The sequence below is a fragment of the Xiphophorus maculatus genome, chromosome 5 (assembly GCF_002775205.1).
Source record: "Xiphophorus maculatus strain JP 163 A chromosome 5, X_maculatus-5.0-male, whole genome shotgun sequence".
NCBI lineage: Eukaryota > Metazoa > Chordata > Actinopteri > Cyprinodontiformes > Poeciliidae > Xiphophorus > Xiphophorus maculatus.
Window position 1 is genome coordinate 385,799 of NC_036447.1, and position 21,734 is coordinate 407,532.

At 49.1% G+C, this 21,734-nt stretch overlaps 3 protein-coding genes across 16 annotated transcripts; 2 read left to right on the forward strand and 1 right to left on the reverse strand.

Moving 5' to 3' along the window:
• The first annotated feature begins 249 nt into the window (after window positions 1-249).
• LOC111608605 (stonustoxin subunit alpha-like) lies at window positions 250-2,581 on the forward strand. Of its 3 annotated transcripts, none has more exons than XM_023333593.1 (3): window positions 250-688; window positions 1,132-1,304; window positions 1,773-2,581. In XM_023333593.1, exons 2-3 carry the CDS (start codon window positions 1,262-1,264, stop codon window positions 2,339-2,341), a joined length of 612 nt encoding a protein of 203 aa, XP_023189361.1. In that variant the 5' UTR covers window positions 250-688; window positions 1,132-1,261; the 3' UTR covers window positions 2,342-2,581. The 3 variants fall into 3 exon arrangements, with proteins under 3 accessions (XP_023189361.1, XP_023189362.1, XP_023189358.1); XM_023333594.1 differs by having other exon boundaries at window positions 250-579; XM_023333590.1 differs by having other exon boundaries at window positions 250-1,304.
• A 111-nt stretch (window positions 2,582-2,692) lies between these two features.
• On the reverse strand, window positions 2,693-20,890 carry LOC102216805 (sodium/calcium exchanger 1). 12 transcript variants are annotated; one of them, XM_023333582.1, is made up of 11 exons: window positions 18,753-18,911; window positions 16,297-18,092; window positions 9,957-10,063; window positions 8,026-8,046; window positions 7,912-7,929; window positions 7,808-7,822; window positions 6,750-6,818; window positions 5,987-6,114; window positions 5,636-5,735; window positions 5,292-5,558; window positions 2,693-3,757 (listed from the first exon to the last, which is right to left on the reverse strand). In XM_023333582.1, exons 2-11 carry the CDS (start codon window positions 18,066-18,068, stop codon window positions 3,381-3,383), a joined length of 2,874 nt encoding a protein of 957 aa, XP_023189350.1. In that variant the 5' UTR covers window positions 18,069-18,092; window positions 18,753-18,911; the 3' UTR covers window positions 2,693-3,380. The 12 variants fall into 12 exon arrangements, with proteins under 12 accessions (XP_023189350.1, XP_023189347.1, XP_023189346.1 ...); XM_023333579.1 differs by lacking the exons at window positions 7,808-7,822; window positions 18,753-18,911 and adding an exon at window positions 20,705-20,890 and having other exon boundaries at window positions 7,885-7,929; XM_023333578.1 differs by lacking the exons at window positions 7,808-7,822; window positions 18,753-18,911 and adding an exon at window positions 20,692-20,890 and having other exon boundaries at window positions 7,885-7,929.
• LOC111608644 (leucine-rich repeat extensin-like protein 5) lies at window positions 19,573-20,744 on the forward strand. The gene is made up of 3 exons (XM_023334054.1): window positions 19,573-19,582; window positions 19,974-20,422; window positions 20,484-20,744. The coding sequence occupies exons 1-3, from the start codon at window positions 19,573-19,575 to the stop codon at window positions 20,742-20,744; spliced, it is 720 nt and encodes a 239-aa protein (XP_023189822.1).
• Window positions 20,891-21,734: the final 844 nt, after the last annotated feature.

Consider the following 21,734-nt stretch of genomic DNA (forward strand, 5'->3'; position numbering starts at 1 on the left):
TCATCACCAGAACCGGCTGGCAGGTTCAAAGGGACCGCCTGGATGTCTGACCCAGAGGTCTGTCCGTCCTGGCGCATCTGTCCAGAACCCGCTTTACTGCCCTAGATTACACAGACAGGAATTTTAACTTTTATTTCACACGATAGAATAGAATAGAATAGAATAGAATAGAATAGAATAGAATAGAATAGAATAGAATAGAATAGAATTCAACTTTATTGTCATTGCATTGTCACAAGTACAAGCAACGAGATGTAGTAGCAACGATCACATAATGCAGACATTAAATCCACGTCTGGACCCTGACCGCTCTGGTAGCAACAATAAAAACAAACAATAAAAGGATTATTAACTAACTCGCTTAACTTGTATATCTCTCAGAAACCAGTTTCAGATTTCTGGAATGCGAGCGTGGTGAGGCCGATTTTATGTTAAAACGACCTGCCATAATGTCTGACGTCGCTCCGGAGGAAACTCCTCCCACACCGGCTTGCCGTCACTAAACAAACGGACCCTCCCGGAACCAGGTTCCTGGTTCTGCTGCGACCGGAAGCTCAGAAAACCGGAGACACTGGGCAGGTAAGACCGACACCAGGTGGACACTTCCTGTCTCCGCTGGAGGACATAAAACAAATATCATTGTTTTATGATATTTTTAGCTTCCAACTTCCTTAAACACGCAGCATCGGTGAGATCAGGTTTTAAACGGCATATTTATGGTTTCATAAATATCTGTTATTTATTATCCAAGTGCTCTAAAGATGATCCAAGAAATAATCAGACCATTTTCCTTTCATTTGCTTTAAAAATGTAAACAAAGTATTTTTTCCAAATGAAAGATTTGTGAACAAACCGTAAATCTAAGCTTGAGTCGGTGACGTCACTTAATTCTCTTCTTTAATAAAGTATTATTACACAAGTCAAATGTAGAAGTGCATAAATAAACAGTATGAAAGTTTGTCTGAATGTCGGAATCTGTCGGTATTCAATATTTTAATTATATAAAATATAGTTTCTAAAAAGTAAAAAGTAAACTTCCTGAGCTTTCTGGAGGTGTGTGTACACTTATGACCCTGAATGGATCCTGAATGGATCCTGATTTAACTTCCTGTTTCCTGTGGTGGGTTGGAGGTTTAACGGCGTGTCCCCAGGTGTCCCCAGGTGTCCCCAGGTGTCCTCAGGTGTCCTCCAGAGTTCTGCCTGCAGGTCCAGACCAGCTGAGTGCTCTCAGTGGGTGTTTGTGTCCCCTCAGGGTGGAGACATGTCCTCAGACCAGGAGCAGCCGCTCACTGCACTGATCCCAGGTAAGACCGCTGTCTAGCTGCTCTCTGATTGGCTCCGACTCGCCTGTAGGCCCCGCCCCCATCTTATTTTGCTAAAACTTGACGAACCCTCACAGTGCGTTACTGGTTGACCTTCCGCTAATGTGCTAACAGTGAAGCTAGCTTCTTGTTTAGCGCTTTGCTACCTTAAACATTTAGTGCGCTTAGCTTCCCTGAATTAATTTCTCCAGATAAATTCTGAATCGCTGATTTTCTTGGCTGTTTTGTAAACAGCCAAGAAAGTTCAAAGTTCAACATCTGTGTTGAAGTTTTGGTTATGATCTATTAAAAAGATTTTAGACGTTTATGCACATGCTCTTATTTTGAAGTGTATTTAAGCAGGAGTTCTATTTCCTCTAGTCATTTTTTCTAAAGAAACTTTATTGAGCGTTATTAACTAAACAAATACACATAAAAAACATATTAACTCTGATGTCTCGTGTTCTGAAGCGGACCCGTTGGACCCGTTGGACCCGTCGGACCCGTCGGATCTCGTCCTGGACCCAGACACTACCAACAGCTGGCTCCTCGTGTCTCCGGACCTGCGCAGGGTGACGGTTTCGGACCGGTACCAGAACTACCCGCAGAACCCGCAGCGGTTCAACGCGGAGCTGCAGGTTCTGAGCCGGGCGGCGCTGACGGGTCGCCATGGCTTCGACGTGGAGTGGATGAGCGCCGACAACCGGGCCGCCGTCGGCGTCGCTCTGGCGTACGGAAGCGTTCCCAGGAAGGGAGCGGGCAGGGCCGCGTTCGGGCGGAACCGGGCGTCCTGGTTCTTCGCAGCAGAGGGAGATGTTCTGACTGCGTGGCACGGCGGGGAGAAGTGGACCTATGACGTGCCTGATGACGGCTATGAGCGGGTCCGGGTCCGTTTGGACCACGGTGGGGGGGTTCTGTCCTTCTTCCTGCTGACTGAAACCGGGCCGAGTCACGTTCACACCTTCAGAACCGAGTTCACTGAGGCGCTCTATCCGGGTTTCTGCGCTCGCTCCACCGCCAGCTACGCTGGGTTCTGCTGAGGCCCACCGGGTCAGAACCAGAACCTCCACGGGGTTCAGAGGAACCACCTCAAACCGGGCCAGAACCCCTGAGTGAGCAGAAACCAAGTCTTGTTCCAGTTAGGACCGGACCGGTTCGGTTCTGAACAATGACCCGAGTTAAGGCGGATCCAGATAAGCCCTGAAACCGTCAGCATCAGAACCGGGCCTTGTTGCTGTTTGTTTCCAGATGGGGGCGGGGCTTATTTTCATCTAAATGACCGGTTTATTTAATGATTGCCATAAGCAGTTATAATAATAATTCAGAATTATTACGGACCTCTGGTTCCCAGTGGGAAGATCCAGGACACTGAAGACAGAAGTGGACTCATCATCACTCACTAAACTTTAATGTTTTCAGGAGAAACTGCATTCAACAACCAATCACATGGCAGAATAAAGGCAGGGATCTCTGGTGACGTCACTCTGTGGCAGTGGGTTCAAAGTTCATGCAAGACTAAACATTGTGCACAACTAAAGGTGGAGGGAAGTCAGCAGGCGCCTGCAGAGACAAGACGCATCCAGAGGCTTTCTGTCCAAACCGGGCCGGACGTCGGGCCGGACGCCGGGCCGTCGCCGGGCCAGAAGGTCTGAAAAGCTGCTCACATTCAGAGAAAACCCCTGAAGCCGTTTGGACCTGACTGAACTTCAAAATACCTGAAAAAACTCACTTTAAATATAATCTGGAGGTATGAGATAACTTAGAGGAAAACATGCAGCATTCTGGGTCCAACAGAACATTTTAAAGATGGTTCTACCGAAACCAGAACCAAGACACTGAAAACCTGAACAACTGAACCTTAGAAAAATGTAACAGGAAGTCAGAGGAACCAGCAGGACTGACCCAAACATCTTGGTTATACTAAATTCTGACTCTCTGATCAGAACCTGAAGGAACCCGAAACCCACCAGAACCTCTCGGGAACTCAGTCTTTACAGAAACACACGTTATAGGAATCAGACGATCCGATGGACCGAAGAGAAACCGTCCAAATCGCAACTTCCGTTTGAAGCACATGGCCTAGAAGCCCTTGACGTGGCAGTACGCCTCCAGCGACGAGAAGACGATGTACATCAACCACAGGCTGAAGAACAGGCAGGAAGTCAGGATTTTAGGAACACGCGGGCCGCCCAGCTCCCCGCCGATGGCCGGCCGGCGCCGGTAGATCAGGACGGCGATGCAGATGAAAGCAAAGATGGTGAAGAGCGTGACGGAGAAGGCCAGCGTTCCCGGGTCCACCCTGAACTCCTGGCCCTTGCTGTAGTGGTAGACGGCGGCGATGGACCACGCCACGCCAATGCCCAGGAAGACGTTGACGGCGTTACTTCCTGTGACGTTCCCGATGGAGGCGTCCGCGTATTGGTCCTGGATCGCTGCCACTTTACTGGCAAAGGTGTCTGACGAAGAAAACAAAAAGCTCTTTCAGTCGCTTTCCTCGGTCGGTGGAAGCAGCCGTCAGATCCTGCTGGTCTAACGGCTGAGCTGCCATCTTGTTCAGCGTTTTGCTAACTTTGAAAAAGCTCAGTGTTCTTATCTTCCCCTAAATTAATTTCTCCACACAACTTCTAAAGTGATAATTTACTGGGCTGTATTGTAAACTTTCAGTTGAGTAAAGTTCACCGTCTTGGTTTTCACCTGTTGTGAATTCTGCAGGTCGTTAGACATTTATGTTCATGCTAATATTTTGAAGTGGGATCTACAGGCTGTAGCTCTACAGTAAACTGGTTAATGCTTTCTGACTGAAGTCGGTCAATCCGGCTGATTCAGTTAGCAAAACTCAACAGCTATAAAACCGAAAGGTTCCACGGAATCACGTAGCGCCTGGTGGGAACCAGCTTAATCTGACCTCAGAACTGGGATTTCTCTGTTTCAATAGGAAACGTCCCGTCAAAGAGGTCAGAGGTCACACCCAGTTCTACATCACCTGGCTCTACAGTCCTTCACTGGTCGTTTATATATATGAATATATAACCGCTGTTTATATTTATGAATGGATTAAAGATCTACTGCTGCTGGATCAACCTGCTGGTTGGAGAAGCAGCATTCAGCTTCTATGCACCACAGATCTGGAACAAACTTCCAGAAAACTGGAAAACAGCCGAAACACTGAGTGTTTTTAAACCTGGTTAGAGCTGCTTTGGAAACATAATCAATAAACATTGATCAATAATCTGATGTGTGATGATGGCAGAATGTAACTTTGTGTTTTTGTGATTAAAGCTCTTTGAAATGTGATATACAAATAAACTTTGATTCATTTTGATGGTTGAATGTAGCGCGTTAGCATTAGCTTTAGATCATATTGCTTCAGTGTTAGTGGTCAGGGTGCTGCTTTAGCTAACTCTTTTCTGATCGGTTCCCACTGCTGGTGAAAACATCTTGTGTTTAAAATTCGTCATGTTTTGGGTCTGGAACAAGAAGCTAACTGTCAGGTGAAGCCTCCATGTTTGCCTTCCTGTTCTTCAGTAGCTACCTAGCTTAGCAGTAAAGTCTGGTGTTTGATGACTAACAGAAGAAACTTCCTGTGTTCTGCTTCCTCTCTTTTTATTTCCAGATCCAAACTGCAGAGTTAGCCTGAACATGAATCAGGATCACAGCTTCCTGCTCTCCAGATCACCTGTCTCTGTTTGGTGCCTGGCCCGGTCCGTTCTGAAGAGACCGTTCATGTTCTCCGTCTGCCTGTTTGCGTTTCTCTGCTTTCCCACCAAGACTAAGACTATTAGCCCAGTAGATGTCAAACTGATATGGCTACCAGACCTCAACATAGACTAAGGGTGTTTTTCCCCAGCCTGTGGCTACTGCTCTCCAACCGAACTGGACTTTCTAATCAAACGAACTGGAGTTTACTTAAAGCCACCTAAACAAGGCTGGTGTGAATGCACCCTAAATCTGTTTTATTGGCTGTGGTATCAACCTTAGCTTGTGTCACACCTGGTACTGAAGTACCCAACGCGACGAACACCACGGCGGTGACGGAGTCTTTGAGGCCGACCGTGCAGCCAAAATGCGAGGCCAGGTCTCCGATGATGGCGGTCAGCATGCCGATGACGGAGATGGAGACGACGAAGCAGGCCCAGCCGTTCCAGTAGTCCGTTGGAGGAACAAAGGCAAACAGAAGCTTCCAGAAGACAGTCAGGAAGTGCATGACATAGTCAAAACAGGAAGGCATTTTTTCTTCACCGCAGTCATCATCATCACCTGAGGAGAGAGACAACATTCCCTGTTGCTTCGTGTGAAAAATTCAGAGAAGCAGGTTTTCTGTCTGCAGTTAGTACCTGAGCTGACAGTGATGGCCTCCACAAACTGCTCCCTCCAGCTGTTTGTCCCGATCACCAGAGCCAGGTTGGTCTTCTTAATCAGTTTATCCACCGTGTTCTGAAACCAGACCAACCAGGAACGGAAAGTCTACCTTTCTGGCCATAAACCAGTGGTTACTCTGAAGACAGACTGAATGCTGATGTAAGACCTGGAATACGTCGGACCAAACCGCTGGAGAACCAGTGTTCTCACCAGAGCTCCGTCTCTGTACATCTAAAGCTGCAGCCTGGATCCAGTGCAAACCAGACCTCCCGACATTTGGGAGGAACCCAGAAGGCAGAGGCGTGATTTTAGGGATTTACTCTCACCTTGAACTCGTACGATTCCTCGATGATGACCTCCAGTCGGACGTGTTCGCCCAACGTCGGTCTGCCCATCTCTGCGATCCGCCGCTCCTCCTCCTCCTTCTTTGTCAAAACTTCCTCACACACCCCATCTGACAAAGGTCACATGGTTTGTTTAGCTGCAGGCCAACGCAGGTAGCGAGTTTTGAAATAAATGCAGGGTTCTCTTCTCCAGCTCTGGATACTCGGAGCTTCTCTGAGTATCCAGACTCTGATCTCCTGATCTCAGTTTGTCTTCAAACTCAACACCAAGAATCTGCTCTGCCTACCGATGGATGGATGGATGGATGGATGGATGGATGGATGGATGGATGGATGGATGGATGGATGGATGGATGGATGGGTGGGTGGGTGGATGGATGGATGGGTGGGTGGATGGATGGGTAGGTGGATGGATGGATGGGTGGATGGGTAGGTGGATGGATGGGTGGGTGGATGGATGGATGGATGGATGGATGGATGGATGGATGGATGGGTGGGTGGATGGATGGGTGGGTGGATGGGTAGGTGGATGGATGGGTGGGTGGATGGATGGATGGATGGATGGATGGATGGATGGATGGATGGATGGATGGATGGATGGATGGGTGGGTGGATGGATGGGTGGGTGGATGGGTAGGTGGATGGATGGGTGGATGGATGGATGGATGGATGGATGGGTGGGTGGGTGGATGGGTAGGTGGATGGATGGGTGGGTGGATGGATGGGTGGGTGGATGGACGCCAACCTGTGATGCTGACGATGTTGGACGGGGCGGGACGGTCTCGGCCCTGGACCTTCCTGTAGATTTCTCGACCTGAACAGGTGAACAGGAACTGAATGGACTGAATCCAGAACTGTCCTGCGATCAGAACCAGAACCAGAGTAGGTTCTGGTTCCAGCCGACACCCAGACACACGTTAGAGAACACTGCCTGAAACAAAAGCACTCTGATTAAACTGGACCTGGTTTTATGGTCTCTCCGTCTGAACCAGTTAAACCAGAACCTGAACTGGGAACTGAGCATGCTCAGTGCGTCGGAACGTACTGAGCATGCTCAGTCAGGACTTCCTGGTTATAGTTTGCCATTCTGGACCGGGGTGCAGGCATGCAGTCAGAATGTGAGTTAGGTTGACCTCTGACCCTTCAGGCAGTTCTGAACTGGGTCGAACCCGATCAACCAGAGGTGGTGATCGGATTCAGCAGTGGACCACCAGAACCTCACTGTAGGAAAACTGGCTGGTTCTGGTGTCAGGTGCAGCTAGTGGACCCGGTTCCCATCGGACCACGAGGAGAACCCGTCCAGCCCAGTGGACCTGCAGGAGAAGCTTCCAGGTCCCACAGACACACGAGTCCTGAACGTCTGACCAGTACCAGACCTCTGAGGCTCCCATTTAACAAGCTGGGTTCATTTCAACTCAAACCGAGCCAACAACAGAACCTGAGACGGGTTCTTCTGTAACCCGGGTAGAGACGTTTGTCCCAGACGACCAGAACCAGACCAGAACCAGACCCAGCTGCTCAGACGCCTCAGAGCATGGCGGTGGAGGGATGATGGTGCGGCCAGACTGGGGAACTAAAGAGTCGAGGTGTTCCTGGTTCCAATGGTCTAGTCAAACCCCGGAGCTGATTGAAATGCAGAGAACCCGGCAGAGCTCCCTAGAACCAGAGCCTCCTAAAGGTCCAGTTCTGGTTCTGGTCTGGTTCTGAATCGGTTCTGGTTAAATCAGAGCCTCCTGGGCTTCAGAGGGTCAGACGGTCTGTAGAATTAGACACTCAAACATCCACCAGGGGGCGGTGTCTTACCAAACAGCTGCTTGTCTAATGAAACGTTAGAGAAAGGATCAGTTAATGTCGGCCCATCAGGTACCGGTACCGTCTACCTGGACTGAACCCGACGGCGGTCCTACCTGTCTGGACGAAGCCACCTGTGAGGCCAGAAGACAAGAACATTCAGTCAGACGTTTGTTTCTGTCTGAAGGGGTCAAAGTTGAAGCAGGAAAGGAAACAGGAAGTCTGCTTACCGACTTCCTGCAGCAGCAGAGCTGCAGAGAAAATAAAGAGAAGCATGAAGCGTCAGAACCAGTAGGAGGTTCGATCGCTAGATCAGGCATTTCAGAGTGAGATAGTTAGCCATTAGCATCCCCTGGCGTTTCATAGTGTGGGACAGTTAGCCGTTAGCATCCCCTGGCGTTTCATAACATGGGACAGTTAGCCATTAGCATCCCCTGGCGTTTCATAGCGTGGGACAGTTAGCCGTTAGCATCCCCTAGCATGGGACAGTTAGCTGTTAGCATCCCCTGGCGTTTCATAGCATGGGACAGTTAGCTGTTAGCATCCCCTGGCGTTTCATAGCATGGGACAGTTAGCCGTTAGCATCCCCTAGCATTTCATGGCATGGGACAGTTAGCCGTTAGCATCCCAGCTTTATTTCCTTCATTCCATGTTGATCCTCCCTGACTGTCTAAAAATCTGACTTCTTGTCTCCAGCTTGGCTAAACATTCAGTTTCTTTTCTTGTTGGATTTTTCCTTCCGATCCCCTGAAGTGCTCTGGCGCCCCCTGTGGGCCAAGCCCCACACGTTGAAACCCTGCTCTAGACCAGTGGTCCCCAACCCGCAGACCGGTACTTCAGCGGGAAGCATTATCTGACGGTTCCTCTTCCTCTCCCCGGTCCGGTCCGGGTCCACTGATCTAGATCGGCGGTTTTCAAAGTGTGAGGCGCGCCTCCCCTAGGGGGCGCCAGAGCACGTTAGGGGAGGCGCGGTGCGAGGGAAAAAATAAACCGGAAAAGAAGCTATCTGCTTGCTGTCTACTGATGTGAGAGAAAGAATGGACACATTTTTAGTAAAGAAAAAGGCAGGGGAGACGAGCTCTGGCGTAAGTAGAAAAAAGAGGAAGTATGACCACGACTACTTAAAGTTTGGATTTTCCTGGACTGGTCCTGATGATGCTCCAGGGCCGCAATGTGTAATCTGCAAGGAGGTTCTGGCTGATGATAGCATGAGACCCTGTAAGCTCCGGCGTCACATTGAAACAAACATTAAACTCAGAATCTCAGATGTAACGTTTGTTTGAGAAAACGGTTAAAAATGAGTTTGGGTTGTTCTTATCATTAGGAAAATGAAAAAAGGGCGTATTTACCATACAAAGGCCCTGATAAAATAATTAAAATGGGAGGAAATGTTTTAAAATGTTCATGTGTTAAATTTCATTCAGATAAAGTGTCATTTTAAAAGATGAGATGGTTCTAAAATAAAAGCAATTAGAAGTTTTTGTAGTGGCATTTGTTTGTGTGGGTTGATTATTGGGGGGGCAGCAGGCATTGTGCTCCATGGAGGGGGGCTCACACTGTCATACTTTGAAAACCCCTGATCTAGGCCATCTGGATTTCTACAGCAGCAGTCTAAACTAGGCCCAGTAGATCTAGCCTGGGACCAGTTTGGGTCCAGACTGGGACCAGTAGGTCCAGACTGGAAGGTCTGACTGTCTGGATTGTTTCTGTTCCAGATAACCTGGACCAGTGTCTCTAAACCCCTCCCACTTAAACCAGCTCAGCTGCAGCCAATCAGAGCTGAGCCCCTGACAGTCCTGGCCAATAGGAGGCAGCAGAGCGACAGCAGGAAGAAGAGAGGTCAAAGGTCACCAGGCAGGTACGACTCCCACCTGTCCGTCCCCTCCTGCCCCAGCAGGGCTCCTGCAGCTCCAGGTAGAAGCTGGCCTTCCTATCGTATTCCTCATGGTCCGTTATTCTAACCGACACCGTCTTCCTGTGGGGTCAGGGGTCATTAGTTTACAGGCACACAGGCGGGGGGGGGTTTCAGAGAACCGCTGCAACCCTGAACCTAAAATCACGCAAAGGTTCACGGAAACCACAAACATCTGAGGGGGTCAAGGTTAGGAAAGGTTAATGGTCAGTGGGGCGGGGTCAGAGGTCATGGTGGCGACGCCCCCACCTTTCCGTTCACTCATCTCTAGCAGCTGAGGATCGCCGACCTCCAGGAAGAAGTTCTTGTTTTTCTCGTACTGTTCGTCATCGACAACGTTGATCCGAATCGATTTGCTGAAAGAGAAGAAAGCAGAGGAAGAGGAGCGAGACGTGATGAAGGACAGGAGGACGGAGGGACAGGAGGACGGAGGGACAGGAGGACGGAGGGATGGAGGGACAGGAGGACGGAGGGACAGGAGGACGGAGGGATGGAGGGACAGGTGGACAGGAGGACCAGTCGATTCTGCACAGACTCAGTGGAAATGTCTGGGGAAAGGTGGTCCACCCTGCAGCAGGTCAGGTTTTCTCATTGGGCGTTCCTTTACTGCTAGGGACCGACTGGACCACATCTCCCAGCATGCACTGCGACACCTCAGGGAATCCACAGGAGAAACTTTATTCATAAATTCGCCTGAACCTTTGGGTGACAAAAGATCGCCTCTCAACGCTCCTCTGACGTCCAGGTGTTCGCACACCTCCGTTTCCTAGGCAACGTCTAAAACCCAGAGGGCTGCTGTTTCCTGTAGCAACCTTTCAGTTTAAAACAGAACATAGAAATCTGGTTTCAAATGAGAGTCCGCTCCTGGATTAATTTCCACTCCAACTGATTGCTGAGACATGAGACAGTCTTCTGACTGGTTCTGACTGGTTCTGATTGGTTTTGACTGGTTCTGACTGGTTTTGACTGGTTCTGACTGTGAACCATGTTTTTATATCCTTGTGGGAACATTTCCTGGTCCCCATGAGGGGAAACTCTGGTTTTGGATTCGGGGTTCGGTCTGTGATGGTTTGGGGTCGGCTGTAGAAAATGAATGGAAGTCAATAGGAAGGCCCCACAAGTCATGAAAACACAACTGTGTGTACTTGCGCGTGTGTGTGTGTGTGCGTGTGTGTGTGTGTGTGCGTGTGTGTGTGTGTGTGTGTGTGTGTGTCGGGCCCAGCACCATGGAAACTCACCATGTTTATTTTATTTCAGCAGATTGAAGTTCTGTTTCCTACGGAAGAGGATTAGGGCCACTGGAAAAAAAAGAAAGAATTCTGACTTTTAAACTTTTTCGGTGGCCCTGATCCTCTTCTGTAGTTTCCTGCGAACTCAACTGATATTTTTCTGTTTCTGCTGTTTGGATCAGAACCGGCCTGCGGTGCAAGAGTGATTTAGTGCCGTTATGTCGCAGTCTGTCTCCTGAATTTGATGTTTTTATTCAGATTTTATTGGGCACTTCCATCAATACATGAAGTTGAACCTTCGTTTCTCCTCCAGGAGAATCTCATGTAGTTGCAGTTCCAGCAGCTGCCACTAGGCTGCCGACCTGTCTTGATGCTGATGCCAATTTTTGTAAAACGTGTTTGTTATATTGCCCGTTAGTAAATAATAATTGTTGAAATAATGAAGTTACTGTTTACTAAAAAGTGTAACATCTGTAATATTTTGACTTATTATTTACTTGATGGAAAGTAATGGCAGCTGCCACTGGAAGTGACGCTACTAGTGTTGAACTGGGAGCGATGGGAACGATGGGTCCACAGAGCTCTGCAGTCTGATCTGCGTCTCGTCTCCGTGGCGATGTGTGCCGGCGCCGTGGCCGCGGGCCAGGCCTGACCTCTCCCAGCGCTCTGACAGGGACCAGCTGCTTTATGGGCCGAGCCGCACGCCGAGCCGCTGCTGCGGCCGACGGCCTAATAAGGAGAAAGCTCCAGGCTGTTTATCTGCTTCTTACACAGGAGCTGCTGAGGTTTGGACTAGCTGCTAAATAAAACACCGTCCTCTCAGCGAGGACATCTGGAGGACACGGAGGACAGACAGAAACCAGGAGCTGTCAGCAGCTCCCAGTCAGGAAGAGGAGGGTCCACCCGCAGCTCTGTCTCTGCACTGTTGGACACCTGAAGACATGTCTGCAGGACAAACAGGACCAAACAACAGCTGGACTCGCTGTCAATGGGCAGCGTCCTGGCTGACAGAACATTAAGTCTCCCTGCAGAAACTTCTCAGTTTCTAACAACGACCAGTGGCCTGCAGAGAGCAACTGCAGTTTCTCCTTAAACCTGATGCTGACTGAAACTCCAGCAACATCAGGCCTGGTGGAGCAGACAGGTCTGAGGACGCTAACCTCAGGCTAACCTCGGGCTAACCTCGGGCTAACCTCTGAGTTTAACCTCAGGCTAACCTCGGGCTAACCTCTGAGTTTAACCTCAGGCTAACCTCGGGCTAACCTTTGAGGTTAACCTCAGGCTAACCCAGACACGGGCAAACTACGGCCCGTTAGGCTTTTTAATCCGGCCCGCCGAACTTGTCCAAATTATTGTAAAAACCCATGGATGTGTAAAATCCTGTTTCATTTCCCTTTCCCATGCAATACCCTCGTTTCCCCGATAGACGGCGCACTAGTCTAGACACACTTTCCAGCTGACATTTCCCCCCATCGGTAAACATGAGCGGACCAAAGAAAAGAAAAGTGGACACTGAGTGCCGAGTGTTTAAAAAGGAGTGGACAACAAAATATTTTTTTACTGATGTCCGATCAACGGCTGTATGTCTGATATGCCAAGAAACGGTTGCAGTTTTCAAAGAGTACAATATCAGCCGTCACTTTGCCACCAAGCATGCTAACTACGCTAGCAAGCTGTCAACACAAGAACCGGCGGCTACTGCTCAGAGGTTGGCAGCTCATTTACAGACTCAGCAGAATTTTTTTCACCGACAAACTGCGATCCAGGAGTCAAGTACCAAGGCAAGTTTTTTGCTGGCATTCAAGTTAGCAAAGGCTAGCAAGCCTTTATCCGAAGGCGAGTTTTTGAAAGAGTGCATAGTAGACACAGCAGATCTCTTGTGTCCGGAAAGCAAAGGCAAGTTTGAAAAAATCAGCTTGTCACGCAGGACAGTGACTCGGCGTGTGGAACTGATTGACGAAGATATAGTCAGCGAGTTAAACAAAAAAGCGGAGTCCTTTAATTTATATTCACTAGCACTGGATGAAAGCAACGACATGAAAGACACTGCTCAGCTCCTAATTTTTATCCGAGGGATAAATGACAGTTTTGATATAACGGAGGAGCTTTTGAGCATGGAATCGCTGAAGGGGAAAACGCGAGGAGAGGACTTATATGAACAGGTGTCTGCTGTCATCGAGAGAATGAAGTAAACTTGCCGGTGTCACCACGGATGGATCGCCAAATTTAACTGGAAAAAACATCGGGTTGCTGAAGAGAATCCAAGATAAAGTGAAAGAAGAAAACCCTGAGCAGGATGTTATTTTTCTTCACTGCATCATTCATCAAGAATCTCTGTGTAAGTCTGTATTGCAGCTTAATCATGTTGTGGATCCAGTTGTAAAACTTGTTAACTTCATATGAGCAAGGGGACTTAATCACCGTCAGTTCATTGCGTTCCTAGAGGAAACCGATGCGGATCACCAGGACTTACTTTACCACTCTCGTGTCCGCTGGTTAAGTTTGGGGAAAGTGTGCCAACGAGAGCTCAAAGAGGAGATCCGTTCGTTTTTGGAGCTAATGGGGAAATCCGACGAATTCCCTGAGCTGAGCGATGAGGACTGGCTTTGTGACTTTGCGTTTGCTGTGGACATATTGTCACACATGAATGAGCTGAACGTTAAGCTGCAGGGGAAAGATCAGTTTGTGCACGATATGTACACAACTGTGAGAGCCTTCAAATCCAAGCTGATTTTATTCTCCAGGCAAATGTCAAACAAATCTTTCGCTCATTTTCCCACACTGGCCATGCAGAAGGCCACCCGAAACGTGAAGAAATACTGCAAATCACTGGACGACATGCACAGAGAATTCTGCCGTCGGTTCACTGATTTTGAAAAAATTGAAAAGTCACTTCAGCTGGTGTCCTGTCCCCTGTCACAAGACCCCGAAACAGCACCGCATGAGCTGCAATTGGAGCTGATCGATCTTCAGTCTGACTCCGTCTCAAAAGAGAAGTTCCGATCTCTTAAACTGAATGACTTTTACGCTTCACTTAACGAAGCCACATTTCCAAACCTCTGGAGGACGGCACAGAAAGATGCTGGCATTGTTTGGCTCGACCTACGTGTGTGAGCAGACTTTCAGCGTCATGAACATCAACAAAGCCCGATACAGATCCCGGTTAACTGACCAACACCTCAGATCTATTCTGAGAATTGCCACAACGAAACTAACTCCAGACTTTGATGCACTGGCAAAAAAAGGAGAACAACAACACTGTTCCCACTGAAATGTGAGTTTTTCTACTGTGTTATGAAAAAAATAGCAACTTGCGCATTTACGCACAGCAGCGGTATACAGTAGCTTAATTAACATGCCGCACATCGCTCTCATTTTAAAGACCCCTTCCTTTCGTTGGGTAATAATATGTTCTGAATGTTGAAAGTGATTCCATTGATTTTTTTTCCCACTAAATGTTGATTTCTTTAAATTTTTTTTAATACATTTCAATCCCCAGGTTTAATAAATTACATTGTTTGTCCAAATGCTCCTGGCCCGGCCCCTCTGTCAAATTTTAGAACCCATTCTGGCCCGCAAGTCAAAAAGTTTGCCCACCCCTGGGCTAACCTCTGAGGTTAAACTCAGACTAACCTCAGGCTAACCTCAGGCTAACCTCGGGCTAACCTCTGAGGTTAACCTCAGGCTAACCTCGGGCTAACCTCAGGCTAACCTCGGGCTAACCTCTGAGTTTAACCTCAGGCTAACCTCGGGCTAACCTCTGAGTTTAACCTCAGGCTAACCTCGGGCTAACCTTTGAGGCTAACCTCGGGCTAACCTTTGAGGTTAACCTCAGGCTAACCTCTGAGGTTAAACTCAGACTAACCTCAGGCTAACCTTGGGCTAACCTCAGGTTCAAGGTCAGCTAAAACAACCTGCTCAGCCAGAAGCAGTTCCTGCTGCCTCACAGAGCAGAGGCGGAGCTGCTTCACCTGTCAGAGGAAACACAATCAGAACAGGAAGTGATGAAGATCAAAAGCAGCTGACCTGCTTCAAACTTCATGAGTTATAAAAATATCAGCTACTGTAAATATAGAAAAATAATTACTGAAGCTTTCTCTGATCCAACCAGTTCAGAACAAAGATCTAGATGGTTCAGATACAGCCATTACAGAACATCGTCATCATCGCCACCACTTGTACGGCGCCATACCGAGACACCTAACGGTACCAGCAACAGAATAAAATCCTTTCTAAACAAGTTCTGCAGAACCATCTGGACCAGAGCACCCAGGAACCATTTCTGTCACTGAAACCAGAACAATCCTGTCAGGATCCCGGACAAGCCCCCAATTATTCTATGAGCTGATGTTTGCTCTGCAGCATTAAACATGTTAACCTTGAATTGGCCCATGTCTGCTGCCAAATGGGACCCAGTGGTTCTGAATGACCTCCACTTCCTTTGCACCTGTGGACTGGGTCGGGCTGGGCCCGGATTGGTTAATCAGGAGGTTCTGGACGAGTCCCAGTGTGTTTTATCTGTCGTTTTAATCTGAAACTGCTGTCAATTGGCCCACGTCCGCCTAAATGATGGTGTATTGTGATGAAAACTACAACGTGTTGTAATGACTGTGACCACTAGGTGGCCCTACTATTGCTTCAACACTGTCCAGTGAGTTAGAAATGCTGCTGGACCCAAACTGCATCATCTTAGTCTGCTGGCGATACATCAACACAAAGAGATGATGCTACATGCTAGCATAAAGTCACAACATGCCTCCGTTGAAAGCTTTTCTTTTTCTCCGGAGACGCGCCGTAACAAACTGTCCCGATCTGAACTCAACTGAGATCAAATATTCGGTTGGCTCTGACATGTTCGAGACCTGCTGGGATTTTATTCCCGCTGTTTGCAGAAAGACGCCAGGTCACATGACAGGATGGGGGCGGAGCTAGCAGATAATCTAACAGGATAAAAATTCAAACATTTCTAAATCGCAGCTGGTGAACAAGTTTTCATCCATACATCAACAACAGGGACAAAACTGAAACCCAGAAAAATTGGTTGCTGGAAAAGACCGTTGTGTTGGTTGCTGGAAAGGCTAAAAGGAGTTAGCCTATCAGAAGCTATGCTAGCCTAAAAAAACATCTCAATGCTAAAGATGTAGCAGCTAACGCTAATGTCAGCGTCCACAGTCCACGTTTCTAAAGAAGCTTCCTGGTTTTGAGCTCATATTTCTATTTATTCAATGATTAGCAGCAAAAATGGTTTTTGAATTGAAAGTGTTGCTGATTTTGTTGATATGTCGTTTGATTAAATGTAATTAATTAATTACAGACCCTGAAATTAACATTTTTAAGTGAGTGCCACCACTAGTACTTACACAATCTCATCGTTGTCAAACTCCAGGACTCCGTGCGTGTCTTCGAAGTCTTCTCCGCCACCCTTAGCCGTCCCCTGGATGGTTTTGTACGGCACCGCCACGACGCCGCGGGCCCCTGAGTTCCTGGTCACCTTCACCTCCATCACGCCCACGCTCTCGCTCACCGTCACCACCGGCTCCTCAAAGCTGAAGATCCCGGCGTGGTCGTCATCGAAGATGGTGACGGTGGCCGTGCACGGCAGGCCCAGCCCTGCCAGGCCGTCTGCGTGGTTCGCCTGATGGTCGTTTGCTCCGTCTGGTGTGACCCGCACGTTGGTGAGGTGAACCAGGAAGTGCTCGTCTTCCTCAAAAATATCGTCGTCAATGATGTTGACGTGGATTTCCTTGTCGGTCTCGCCGGGTTTGAACACAATGGTTCCTTCGGTGAGCTGGTAGTCGGAGCCAGCGTTTGCGGTGCCGTCTTCAGTCCGGTAATCCACGTAGACCGTAGCGGTCAAGTCTCCTCCTCGGCGAACGACATTGAGCGCCACGCTGCCGCAGTTCTCCAGACACTGGTAGTTCCCAGGGTCGAAGAAGACCTTGGAGGAGAAGTTGTTGACGGATATCTCAGAGCAGATGTCATGCTGCGCGGCCCTCTTGACCTGGTCAGCGGCGTGTTTCTTCAGGACGTTGCCGGCTCCTGTCATGATTCTGGTTGCCTGGCAGCGGTAAAAGGCCCGACTCTTCTGCTGCTGGGTCAGAACCTGGTAGTTAGCGAGCTCCATCAGCTGCTCCGTCTCCTTCTCTGGATGTTTCTGTTTCAGCTCCTTCAGGATCCTGGCCAGCTCTCTGCGTGCCTCCTCCTCGTCCAGCTCCTTCGCCTCTCGGTCCAGAAGCTCATCTCTATGGGAGTTGAGCATTTTACCGTCCATTTCTACGTCCACCTTCGACGGGAGATCTGGCTCGCCCTCGGTCTCGATAATCATTCCCTTCTGCTTCCCGGTTCGGTATCGCTTGTACACGTATTTGTAGAAAAGAAGCCTGCGGTCAGCCACATAAGCAAACCCAACACAGAAAGGGAAGAAGAAGAGTGTGAGAAGCCCCTCCCATATTTCAACTACACCCGGAGAGAAAACGGCCAGGATCAGGTACAGCCAGGTGTAAGCAAACACGCTCCAGGTGGCGGTGACGAAAAACACCCGCAGGTGCTTCACCTTCCTGGTCTCCCCGTCGGGGATGACGGACACGCAGAGGCCAATGATGACGAACATGTTGAAGGCGGCGCTGCCTACGATGGTGTTGGGACCCAACTCACCGGCGTCAAAGTTGTGACCGCAAACCTCCACCACGGACAGGAGGATCTCCGGCGCGGACGAGCCGAGCGCCATCAGGGTCAGGTTGGACACTGTCTCGTTCCAGACGCGAACCGTGGTGGTGATCTTCTCCCCGTTGGGCTTCTTTATGGTGATCTTCCTTTCCTGAGAGGTGATGACTTCGATGGACGCCATGAAGCGATCGGCGATGATGGAGACGCCCAGGAACATGTAGAACAGTCCCACGAAGTAGATGGTGGCCCTGGCCAGGCGGTCGGGGAAGGCCGGGTTCTTCGGCTTCCACACCGGCAGGATGACGCCCTCGATGCAGTCGGTGCCGCCGCCGCATTTAGTCTGGTTTCTGGTTGTGCTGTTGGACTTTGGGGTCAAACCGGTGCCCCCTGCTGCGGAGCACGGGAACCCGGCTGAGATGGCGGCGAACAGGAGCAGCAGGAACGACGGGCGTCCAGCGGGACTCATGGTGAAGCTTCAGGCCTCCTCAACCTGAACAGACAGAAACGGGCTTCAGTCTGGATCTGGGTTTATGAATGTGGCGAGGCGGTCAAAGCCAAAATCACGACCTTCGTCCCGCTAATCTCCAGCAGACCAACTTTGACCAACCAATCTGAGAAATATCGACAATCTGGACCTTTAACCCGGCAAACAGGAGCCAACGCTCCAATCCACACTGCAAAACACAAAACCTTACCAAGGATTTCTGTCAGATTTCCAGCCCTTATGCTTGAGATAATACAAAAGTAACTTTTTAGCAAGAAATAAGTAAATAATTCCTGAATATTGTTAAAAAGCTGGCAGATTATTTAACCTGCAAAGAAAAAGACTCCTTAGAGGTAAAATAAAATCTGGACAGGAACACCTGGTCGGTTTGGAGCTTCTTTTTGGTCCAACTCAGTGCAGAGGCTGTGGGCAGCGAGGTCACCGGGTCACCAGCCTGCAGGTTGCCATGGATACCCGCTGGTTAAGGTGCATCACAACCACATGAGGACTGGCAGTGAGGTTCTGGTCAGATCTGGTTTCACAGTTACTGAGAAACATTAAGGCTGATATCATGACCTCTGACCTCCAGCAGGTCTGACCTCTGCAGTGACTGAGGCACAAGCAGTCGGTCATCAGGCTGCCGGAGGAGGAAGAGGAGGAACCTACCGTCAGACGAAGAGCAAAACGCTTTAAATCAGAATCTCCACAAAGTTCCAGGAAGTTTTCATCTTCGAAGGAGGAAAAACTCTCCAGCCCCACAGAACCAACAGAACCAGAAGGCGACGCGAAGACGAGAAGCAGAACCTCGACCCGGTTAGAGCCCAGAAACAAGACGCTGCCTCCTCCTCTTTCTCCTCTTCCTCCTCCTCCTCTTCCTCACTGGAGATGAGAAATGGTCCAAAACAAGCAGCTGTAAACAGCCAGAACCTCTCCTGGACCTGGACTGGTTCTGGTTCTGGGAAGGTTTTACTGAATAAATCTGGTAGAAATGAAACCCAGAAGAATCTGAATCGTTTTGTTTTGTTTCTGTTGCTGTGGATACATCAGTAAACATCAACATGTTTTTCATTTTTCCCATCAGACACTTGAATTTCAGGATGACGGCCATTTTTCAAGATGGCTGCCATTTTTGAGCCTTATTAACCAATTATTGCAATAAAATGTTCCCAGTTTTCATCACTAGAATGAACTTTATGTCTCATTTTATTTTTTCGGCTCATCCAGTTTATAAATCTTAAAGTAATAAAATGTATCAGGACTTTGCTCCATTCGTCAACTGGAAGGAGACAGTTAGCTTGATGTTAGCATTAGCCTCTGCTAATTGTTTATGTGTAGAAATTCAGATTTAGCTTTTGCTATTTTTATATGATTTGCAGTTTAACATTACCTTCCACTAAATTTTTGACACATTTAGCAGCTTAGCATTAGCTTCTGCTCATTATGTTTATGTGATTAGCATTATAATTAGCACTAGTAGGTAGTGACCATGACGTTTGGTTAACTGTCCGCCTTTAGCAATAACTGCTGCTAGCTTTAGTGAAAATATACTCTCCAGAACAACACGGCAGCCATCTTGGAAAATCTAAAGATTATCAGTAAATATTTTTATGGGTCCATGTATAATTTGGCACCAAGAATATTCATCTGTGATAAATGTTGGCAAATTTAGCAAATGAAATGACTGATCTGCAGAGGTCGGGTTCTACCAGCAGGGGTCAACGTGGAGAAATCAAGACGTTCCATCAGTTTTTATCTAACAGGAAGATCTGAAGAAACGTCCAACCTGAGAAACCGAGACCTGAAACTCCATCTGAGCCGCAGACGGAGTCTGATCAGAAAACCACGGCGTCTGAGACGCTAAAAACCGCCTCCAACTACCTCCAACAGCCTCCAACTGCCTCCAACTACCTCCAACAGCCTCCAACCGCCTCCAACTACCTCCAACTGCCTCCAACTACCTCCAACTGCCTCCAACTACCTCCAACAGCCTCCAACTGCCTCCAACTACCTCCAACAGCCTCCAACCGCCTCCAACTACCTCCAACAGCCTCCAACTGCCTCCAACTACCTCCAACAGCCTCCAACAGCCTCCAACTACCTCCAACAACCTCCAACTGCCTCTAACTACCTCCAACGGCCTCCAACTACCTCCAACAGCCTCCAACTGCCTCCAATGGCCTCCAACTACCTCCAACTGCCTCCAACTACCTCCAACAGCCTCCAACTACCTCCAACTGCCTCCAATGGCCTCCAACTACCTCCAACAGCCTCCAACGGCCTCCAACTACCTCCAACAGCCTCCAACTGCCTCTAACTACCTCCAACTGCCTCCAATGGCCTCCAACAGCCTCCAACTGCCTCTAACTACCTCCAACTGCCTCTAACTACCTCCAACAGCCTCCAACCGCCTCTAACTACCTCCAACTACCTCCAACAGCCTCCAAGTACCTCCAACAGCCACCTACCGCCTCCAACTACCTCCAACAGCCTCCAACTACCTCTAACTACCTCCAACAGCCTCTAACTACCTCCAACAGCCTCCAACCGCCTCTAACTACCTCCAACTACCTCCAACAGCCTCCAAGTACCTCCAACATCCACCTACCGCCTCCAACTACCTCCAACTGCCTCCAATGGCCTGCAGCCACCTCCAGCTGACGGTGTCTCGGCGTCTCCTGCTGCAGGTTGAGCACAGTGAATGAGGAGTTTTGTCCCCTGTGGGTTGAGGTTGAGGTTGGGGTTGGGGTTGGGTGAGCCGGTACTCGCCTCGGTCCTGATGCAGCCGCTGCAGAAGAGCAGAGTGTGTCCAGGAGGGAGAGCTGTGCCTGATAGCTGCTCTAAATTTAACAGCAACGCCCGCTGCTGGTCACACGGCCTCCTTATCTCCGTCTCCCTGCAGCCATGGCCATACAAGGCCGGGCCGGGCCGGGCCGTCCGGTGGCCCCGGACCTGGCACACACGTGGCCAGATAACCGCCGGCAGCTACAGGCAGCCTGGTGATGCCTCCGTCAGGCGACACCTAGAGATCACTTTGACCTCTGACCTCTGCTAGAGGTCTGCTGCTGGAACAGAGGAGGTCCGGTCAGAGGGAGCCGGCAGGAAGCAACCAGGATCGGTTCTGTTCAGCTTCAGTGTTAAACGTTGAAGCCGAACATTTGAACTGAAACGTTCAGGTCAGAAATGAGTTTCAGATGTTTTGATGACGGACGAGTTTAAAACGTTTCTAATTCATCAAACGGATCCAGATTCTGATTACGGCTCATCGACCCGCCTTCATCGGCCTGTATCCAGTACAGTCTGCTAGAACCCGATCAGAACCTGTTTCTAACTATCCATCAGCCCGATCACCGGGGGCAACCGGAGCCGTGTGCCAGGCCCACTGAGGTACCGACTCTGGAACCAGGCCCGACCCAGAGGAACACCAACTGCTTCCTGTTTCACATTCTGACCTGAACGAAGAGGGAAAGAAAACGACCGGACAGGAACCGTTGGAACCACCCAGATCAGCCGTCCAGTTTCATCCTCTAAGGCAGAACCAACAGAACCAACAGAACAGCTTCAGTCTCTGTGGGAGTCTGTCCTGGTCTGGATCCGCTCAGATTTTATACCACAAATAAATATTTAAATCTGAATAAACTTTATTTCACA